Source organism: Gopherus evgoodei, chromosome 16, assembly GCF_007399415.2.
Source record: "Gopherus evgoodei ecotype Sinaloan lineage chromosome 16, rGopEvg1_v1.p, whole genome shotgun sequence".
NCBI classification, from domain to species: Eukaryota; Metazoa; Chordata; order Testudines; family Testudinidae; genus Gopherus; species Gopherus evgoodei.
Genome location: NC_044337.1, coordinates 6,645,715 through 6,654,676, shown reverse-complemented (window position 1 = coordinate 6,654,676; position 8,962 = coordinate 6,645,715). Strand labels below are relative to the sequence as shown.

The window sequence follows — 8,962 nt, the reverse complement described above, 5'->3', positions numbered from 1 at the left end:
CAGATTCAATTTCCCTGAAGTAAAGAAAAACTCCAACAGGTCTTAAAAGAAAGCTTTATATAAAAAAAAGAAAGAAAAATACATACAAATGGTCTCTCTGTATTAAGGTGACACAATACAGGGCAATTGCTTAAAAGAATATTGAATAAACAGCCTTATTCAAAAAGAATACAAATCAAAGCACTCCAGCACTTATATTCATGCAAATACCAAAGAAAAGAAACCATATAACTTACTATCTGATCTCTTTGTCCTTACACTTAGAAACAGAAGACTAGAAAGTAGAAACTACTCCTCCAAAGCTCAGAGAAAGCAGGCAGCCAGAAAACAAAGACCTAGACACAAACTTCCCTCCACCCAGAGTTGAAAAAATCCGGTTTCCTGATTGGTCCTCTGGTCAGGTGATTCAGGTGAAAGAGACATTAACCCTTAGCTATCTGTTTATGACAGAGCCCCATACACTGTATTGGAAAATCCCATCTGAACCCGAGGGGTTAAATGCTTGTATCTTTTGCTTTGATAGCTTGCCTCCAAATCTCACTGGATTGTTTTCACTAGAGACATTTCAAAAGCATTTTCAGGATTTCTGAACCTAGTCTAAAATTCCACCTGGTTGCTACTAAATGTTTGGGGCCAGATTCTTAGCTGGTGTATATCAACATAGCTCCACTGATCTCCACCCGTTTACCAATGTATTGTTACTTTATGAGCTCAGGAGGTGAGATAGGATACAAAATTAACACCTGCTCTGGGCTAAAGCCTCAGGTTCACCCACTATAACAGACATTGTATTGGTGCAACATTTCTCAGATGCGCTGTCCCAGGAAGTGCAGAGTGTCCAAGGCTTAGTCTATCTATTGACATAAAAACATGGGCTAACTGTGTTACCTTGTCTACTGAGGAGTCACATAAGCACAATCCCCCAGATTGCATCCCACTGGGGTAGACAAGGGCTATTTTCTATGGCCATTGATTTGTTTTTAGTTTTGGTTTTTTAATTGGTTTGGGTTTGTTTAATTAATTAATAGGAATTCTGTGACTCATCACAATGATCTCCAAATTTACAAGCATAACAACCGGTATTAACAAGTAAGAGGATGTAATTCTTTGTGCAGTGGTTTAAAAATGTAGCTCCGATCCATCTCTCTTCTGTGAAGGAAGCCCAAACCTCGCAGCCACCTTGGGCTGACTAACTACCCTTATTAAGATGTGATTTATATGTCCTGCTCCCACTGAAATCCAATAACCCCTTTTGGTGCTTTTGAACACCCACCTTGAATGAACAATCCCAGTGTAAAACTGACAGTCCTGGAATTTAGGGAATTAAACTCTGATTCAGCAAATGTCAACGGGACAGAAGCATTTGAAGTGCTTTGTTGAAATGGGATCTAAAGAAGTTAAATATTCTCCAGAGAGGAGAGATGAAAGTTTGAGTTGGTACCAGGGAGCAAGAGTGGATCTGCTGCTGGAAGAGTCTACGTTTCTCTGAGTCACCACACCTGTCTCCTGGACATTCACAGATACTATTGGTAAATGGGCTGCATACTGAAAAGTGGGAATAATTTGATCTGGAGAAATTAGCCTCTGGCACTCTGAGTACTAATAAAATTTCCAAGACCCTGGTATCTTAATGCAAACTTTTATTGAGAATTTTTAACATTTCAAACCCAAATTCCAAGGACCCACAGCAACAAATAAAGACTTTACTGAAACTGGAACCAAACTCACTGGAAAATCTCCTAAACCTGGATTTCCAGAAACAGCACTCAACCCACTCTATAGTAAAAGGAAAAGAAACCTCCCAAACCCTACAATTCCAGGAAAAGTCCCAGCTGGTGATGGGTGAGCAGAGCCCTCTCCTATAAACAAGATCCCATTATTCCCATTTTCCTTTAGGCAGAGGTGGAAGACTCAGCACAGAGAGTTGAAGTGACTTGCTCATAAGAGCAAGTGCATTATGCTGGCTCGTGTCCTGATGCTCCATCAGTGGGGTTTGTGCCGTGTGTGGTTTCTCTGAGGGATGATGAGGGCTGAAGCTTTCCACGCACTGGCCACACTCATAGGGTCTCTGTCCCATGTGCACTCTCTGGTGTTTAACGAGCACTGAATTCCAGGTGAAGCTTTTAAAGCAGCAAGGGCATTCGTAGGGTCGCTCTCCCGAGTGGGTTCTCTGGTGTTTGATGAGGTCCGAGCTCTGGCTGAAGTTCTTCCCGCACTCGGTGCATTCGTAGGGCCGCTCGCCCGTGTGGACTCTCTGATGCTGGAGGAGGTGGGAGCTCTGGCTGAAGCTCCGGCCACACTCGGCGCAGACGTAGGGCCGCTCCCCCGTGTGGATGCGCTGGTGCTGCACGAGGTGGGAGCTCACACTGAAGTTCTTCCCGCACTCGGCGCAGACGTAGGGCCGCTCCCCCGTGTGGATCCGCTGGTGCCTAGTGAGGGCGGAGCTCACGCTGAAGCTCTTCCCGCATTCGGCGCATGCGTAGGGTCTCTCGCCCGTGTGAGTTTTCTGGTGCCTAATGAGGGCGGAGCTCACGCTGAAGCTCTTCCCGCAGTCGGGGCATTCAAAAGGTCTCTCCCCGGTGTGGATCTTCCAGTGCTGGAGGAGGTGCGAGCGCTGGCGGAAGCTCTTCCCACAGGCTGTGCATTCGTAAGGTCTCTCCCCCGTGTGGATCCTCTGATGCTGAACGAGGTTTGAGCTCCCTCTGAAGCTCTTCCCGCACTCATTGCATATGGTCGGCCTATCGCCTGCGGGAGTCCTCTGGGCGATGACATCGTCCCCTGCTGGAATAAGAAGAGAATCCAGACATGAGTCATTTCCGGCATAGGTGCTGACTCTGTGGGTTCTCCAGCCCTGGAGCACCCATGGAAAAAATTAGTAGGTGCTTAGCACCCACTGGCAGCTAGTTCCCTTTCCCTCAGTGCCTCCCACTCCCAACAGCCCCATACGCTGAGCAGATTCTCCCCCTCCCTCCCAGCGACTCCTGCCTGCCGCAATCAGCTGTTTCACAGCATGCAGGTGGTGCTGGGGGGAGAGTGGAAGGAGTGGGATGCACTCGTGGGATGGGGATGGAACCAGGCTGGAAGAGGCAGGGTGGGGTTGGGGTGGGGCCTTGGGGGAAGGGATGGCGTGGGGACTGGACCTGGGGCTGAATGGGGGTTGAGCAGCCCTGGGGTAAGTAGGAAACTGGTGCCTGTGATTTCTTGCAAGGGGAGGGCAGGAAGGAAACCTATGCAAAGGGAACTGAACTTGCAAAAGCCATGCGTCCCTTTTGTTCCTACCATTGCTACAAGTAACCCCATGGTCCCACTGTTTCCTTGTGCTGCCCCCATCTGTCTGTATCCATCTGTTGTCTCTTGTCTGTTGTCAGCTCTTTTTGGTGTGTTTGCAGAGCACCCGGGGGACTCGGCCCATGCCAGGAGCTCTTCGGTGCTATTGCAATCCCAGTCATCAATCAGAACAAAAAGAGATGAGAAGGGGAGAGTCTGCCATCTCTTTACCGGTAACAGCAGCAGCAGACATGACACCGAACAGGCTGCCAGCAGCAGGCAGAGGGATGCACAGAGAGGAACGAGGGGGCCTGGGAATCTTTGGTTGTTTTGCTCACAGGCCCATCCAAAAACCCTTCAAGATATAACCAGGGGAGCAGGAAACCCTATATTCCAATTTTAGGACATACTGCTAGAAGCCTATATCAGAAAACGGGTTGTTGTTGTTTTTAAATTCGTCTATTAAAAAGCAACACCAACTGGCAATGTCTAGTGACAAGCAGGGTTTGTTGCAATGAGACTGAAAATCAAGAATTGAATCCCCGAACTGTCCCCAGAAGACAGAGGGAAGGGGAACAATTTTGATGCCACACGCCTCCTGACTACACAGAAAGGATGGGTGAGGGGACAGACCCCTGCCAGATGTGAGTTGCAATGGGCTGACAGCCCTGACTGACATCAGCCATGTGAGGATCACCGAGAGCAGCTATGACGGTGACAGAGATAAGAGGGAGATGAGAGGATATGAAAGTGCTGCTGGATTCCCAGATCTTCGTTCCACTGACAGCTACTGAGGTGGTTTGGTCTATTCCTCACCTGTTCGGGCACCTCTCGGGATCTCCCTTTCCTGGGAGCTCTGGAGGTCTGGGACCCATGGCTCTTCCCCTCGTTCCATCTGGGAAATCACGTCAGGTTTGGGAATGGAAGATCCTGCTCAGGAAGAAAGGAAATCAGCGTTTGTCAAATATTCCTCGACTGTTTGTTATGAAGAATGGCCCCTGATTTAAACCCAGCTCCTCCTTCTGCTGGGAGGAGACGTTTAACCTGAACGGATGGGGGATGTTCCCCGAGGCCCTTGGGAAAGGCAGACAGTTTCTGGGAGATGTGTTGTGCCCCTTATAGCTGATTCAGGGACCTGCACATAACTTAGGCAAAGAGAAACTAATAAGCGTGGTACTTGCTGCTCTCTCTACTGCAGTGAGACCAGGGCCTCTCAGGGCGTGGAAGCAGCCCCAGGAGGCGAGGGGACATGGTGCACCTCTGCTCACGTACAGGGGAATCGCACAGCTCTCTCCCCACTGAAAGCCCTGGACAGTGTTCTGTGTCTGAAAATCCTTCCCTATGGGAGGAGATGGGGCGGTAGCAGACTCTCCGGCAGCTTGGCGTGTTGGCCAAGGTGGCAGCCATCACGTCTGCTGCTGTTCATGCATCCTGCACAGCCACCCAGCGCCGTAACAAGGGCGACACGAATGAGGCGCTTGCCTCGGGCGCGCAAAGCGGAGTGGCGCGGGGGATGGGGGAACGTGATCGGTGGCGCTTCGGCGGCAGCTCTACTGCTGATGCTTCTTCGGCGGCAATTCGGCAGCAGGTCCCTGAGTCCCTCTCGGATGGAAGGACCTGCCCCCGAATTGCTGCCGAAGAATGAATGAAGCGGCGGTGGCAATTCGGCAGCAGGTCCTTCCCTCCGAGAGGGACTCAGGGACCTGCCGCTGAACAGCCTGGAGCCACCCTTGCCTCGGGCGCAAAAATTCCTTGTTACGGTTCAGCAGCCACCGCTGTCTTCAAGAAGGGACTCTGACTTCCCTGCGCTGTGTACTCCAGCTTCTCTGCAGGGCAGGGAGGCTTGTGACCCGGAGCAAACCTGGCGCTGCCTCAAGAGGCTTTTGCAACTGTGTTACTGGGGGTGGGGGTGTCCGGTGAAGGTGAGTTGGACAGAGAAGCCAGTGACTGGGGGGCGTATCTCTCTGACTGGGTGCGACTGGTGCTGTATATGCTTGTCGGGGGACAGGGCGTGACTGTGGCGTGTGGGGTTAGATTGAGGGCGTGTGGCTGTGACTGGAAAGCTGTGATTTCAGAGCCCTGAGGGAGATGCTGGACCTAGGGGAAGCGGAGGGAAGGTGTGGAGAGGACTGAAAAGAAGGGATTGTGGAAGGAGGAAGGAGACGCAAGCGGAGAACAGAGGAAGAGAAGGCAAAGAGCACCGCAAAGGGCGGGAAAGAGAGATCCAGAGAGAGAAAGAAAGAGAAAGAAATAGGGAGATGAGATGTAGTGAAATACAAAGAAGAGCAGAACATAGGAATTGCCAGACTGGATCAGACTCAAGGTCCATGTAGTTCAGTGCCCAGTTACAGTCACCTGAACCGGCTGTTTCCGAGGAAGGAACAAGAAATTTTGCATTAGGCAAGTGTGGGATAATCTGCTCCCCATGTTAGATCTCACCCTCATCTCTACAGATTAGCATGAGGGTTGCATAAGGCCAGACAAGACCACTGGGATCATCTAATCTGACCTCCTGGATAACACAGGCCATGCGACTTCCTTTATCATAAGGCAAGTTTTACAATCATTTAGTCATTCTCCTGGCTCTTCTCCAATTTATCAACATCCTTCTTGAATTAGGTATGCCACAACTAGACACAGTATTCCGGTAATGATCACACCAGTGCCAAACAGGGAAGTAATATAACCTCACTGTGCTTACTTGAGATTCCCATTTATACACCCTAGGACTGCATTAGGATTGCACCAAGAACTCTCGTTCTGCTGGTTATCCACCATGATCCCCAAATCTTTCTCAGAGTCTCTCCTACCCAGTACAGAGTCTCCCTATCCTGTAAGTGGGACCTAAATTCTTTGTCCCTAGACGTATAATTTTACATTTGGCCTCATTAAAACAAATATTGTTTGCTTGCACCCAGCTTATCAAGGGATCCAGATTGCTCTGCATCAACGACCTGTCCTCTTCATTATTTACAACTTCCCCAGTCTTTGTGTCCCTGAAAATTTTATCAGTAATAGTTTTATGTTTTTATCTTATTATGCATATAAATGTCCCATCCTAAGTTCTTGGCCTTAATGATTAACCCGCCTAATTGTGCATCATTTTGAATATCACACCTTTTTCATTTTGTTAATGTCCCCTTGTGAGTAGGCTGGGGAAAGGGAAAGAAGGAAGAAAACTCCAAAGGGGAGAGAGTGGGCCATGTTTTAAACAAGTTATGTAACAGAAAGGCCAGTGAGAATGTAACAATTAAATCCACAAGGATAACATTTGCATATAAGAGGGTGGGGAGGAATACCCACAAGGGTGCTACTTGAAAGGTATTGTCTGGGGTCTCCCCCTGCCACTCCAGGCCTGGCTGGATCCCCAGACATCTATGGGTACGTCTACCCTGCACACTAAACCCAAGCTCTGACTCAGGTTTCAGCCCAAGCCCCACTTCCATCCACAAACATTGCGTCTTTTAGCCCCACAGGCGTCAATTGACCCAGGCTCTCAGACTCGGCATGGCAGGTTCTTCTTTGCAGTGTAAATGTACTATAAAGGGCCCGAGGCCTGAGCCGAAGCCTCCCTTGGCACTTCAATGACCACAGAGCTTCAAATAAACGAGAAGAGCTGAATCCTTACGCAATGAGACCACAGTCTGGTAATTCTCCTTCATGACGTCCCTGTAGAAGGTCCTCTGCATATCGTCCAAAAGGCCCCATTCCTCCCGAGAGAAATACACAGCCACATCCTCAAATGTCACCGGGACCTGAAATCACAAGCGTTGCCCACTGAGCACCTTTGGTTCATGAACAGTCCCATCGCTCAAGCCATGTGCCCCTGTCTCCCATACCTTATGCTCTGTGGCACGGCAAGGCAATAGCTCACCTAGAGTATGGTTAGACTCACCTGGCACCACCTTCCCACAGGACCCCTCAATTCAGGCCTGCTTTCCCCTAGGTGTAAGCCCACCTCGCACTCACATACCCAGCCTCAGATGTCACTGAACTCCCAAATGTCAGGGCTGGGAAGCCCAGAGGCGGAATGGCTTTGTGGCTGTCTCCTGAGCTCTGGGCACTTTTCCATTAAGTTGCCCCCATCTTGGGATCTGTGGCTGCATGTCTGGGTCTTGGCAAGACTGGGAGATTCAATCAGAAACTTCTTAATGATGTTCTATTATTCACCCATCCTGCCAGAAACAATTCCCAGCAACCCTTGCCCAGCATAGAGAGGAAAGTGCTGGGATTTGATCCATATGCTGTAGCTCAGGGATTTCGCCCTTCCCCTAATCATCTCCTTGATCCTACAAGTCAGCCCCTCCTGGCAGGCTGCAGTCTCTCCCTCCTCCACCTTCCTGTGTATTTAGTCCTCTCCCTGCATAACAAGCCCCCCAACCCCATTAAAATGCCTTACCTGAGCTGGCTCCAGTGCAGACATTTCTCTTTTCTGTCCCCCCTGAAACGATCAAAAGGTGGGTGTTATTCCTCAGCTTATCAGGGCAAATGGGGAGAGATAATGCCGGTCTCCCGACCATTTTAAAGCCCAGTCCTCTCTATAGTCTTTGTCTGCATGCAAATTTGCAGGCTGTGTGGTGCTAGTAAAATGCTTGATAGGGCAGATCTGGCGCCTTTCACCTGGGCTAAGAACACCAAAATATCTTAAACCCTCCCTTTCCCAGCCCTGAAAAGGCAGAATAAAAAGAAGCTGGTTTGGTGATGTTCCCCTGCCTGTCCCATCAGCATCTTTACTAGACAGAAGCAGAAAACTGCCTTAGGGAAAGGGGAGGGAGCATGTCTCAGTTCTCCTCCTCTGTCCACCTGCAGTGGCTGGGAGCCTGGGTTATTGTTCCATTCCTGGCAGCGCTGGTCTCAGACCTGCACTGGCTCCAGCGAGTGCTGACAGAACTGAGATGCTGTGTGGGTTGGAGCAGAGGCACACAGGGGGTTGAGAGCGGGCAGCAGGCCCAGCCAGTTTTACATAGTCCCCTTGCTGCCCATCGCCAGCCAGTGCTTGAGTTCTCTCTCTCAGTTACCTGCAGCGTCCTGTGTCTCCCTAGGCCTGGTTAGAGCCAGAGACAGGCCCCAGCTTGGCTAGGATCTCTCCCTGGGGGGAGGCAGCAGAGCAGCTCAGGCAGCCCTCTGGGCACAGCAGAAGCTGTTGCAATTGCAAATTACAGGCAGCAGCAGCAGCCGCTACATCTCAGGAAGCTCAACCCCTGGTATCCAAAGCACAGGAACTAGCAAGAGAAGAGACAGGCCCAGCTTCTCCTGCCACAATAACCGTCACCCTCTAGCGGTCATCAGTACAGAAACCTGGACACAGCCTCCCCTGCAGAGCAGTCCAGGATCCTTTCCTCCTTGTTTACCTAATAGAAGATCAGAGGGGAAATAACACCATGTGACAGGCATAGCTCTGTCCTCCAGGGCTGGGCAGCCTCACCCGGACCAGGTTCCTATCAGCCCAGTGTCCCTTTAAGTTTAGGATCCCCCTGGAAAAGTGCTGGATCTCCAGGCCAAATCCCCTCCTCACTTCTGTCAGGGGCTGCAATATCTGACGGGTGGGGTTGTGTGTGTGTGTGTTGAGCTTTTCCTGATGGTTTTAAAAAGGGTCACTTTGTTCTGAACTGACCCTCTCTCTCTCTCCTACGCAATCTCTGTTCTCTATAACTAGGCTTAGAAGGATTCGATTTTAATCTGTAAATGTCAATAA

At 50.0% G+C, this 8,962-nt stretch overlaps 1 protein-coding gene across 2 annotated transcripts; it reads right to left on the bottom strand.

Moving 5' to 3' along the window:
- Positions 1-1,481: 1,481 nt before the first annotated feature.
- On the bottom strand, positions 1,482-8,450 carry LOC115636018 (zinc finger protein 436-like). Of its 2 annotated transcripts, XM_030535575.1 has the most exons (5): positions 8,286-8,450; positions 7,667-7,708; positions 6,896-7,022; positions 4,084-4,197; positions 1,482-2,781 (listed from the first exon to the last, which is right to left on the bottom strand). In XM_030535575.1, exons 2-5 carry the CDS (start codon positions 7,688-7,690, stop codon positions 1,877-1,879), a joined length of 1,170 nt encoding a protein of 389 aa, XP_030391435.1. In that variant the 5' UTR covers positions 7,691-7,708; positions 8,286-8,450; the 3' UTR covers positions 1,482-1,876. The 2 variants fall into 2 exon arrangements, with proteins under 2 accessions (XP_030391435.1, XP_030391436.1); XM_030535576.1 differs by lacking the exon at positions 8,286-8,450 and having other exon boundaries at positions 7,667-7,802.
- Between the last annotated feature and the right edge of the window lie 512 nt (positions 8,451-8,962).

Excerpts from the sequence above, each read along its gene's own strand:
- LOC115636018 (XM_030535575.1), bottom strand. The coding sequence starts at position 7,690 with ATGTCTGCACTGGAGCCAGCTCAG. Across the intron at positions 7,023-7,666 it reads CTGCACTGGAGCCAGCTCAG|GTCCCGGTGACATTTGAGGA; the intron begins GTAAGGCATTTT and ends TTGTGATTTCAG. Across the intron at positions 2,782-4,083 it reads CCCGAGAGGTGCCCGAACAG|CAGGGGACGATGTCATCGCC; the intron begins GTGAGGAATAGA and ends TTCTTATTCCAG.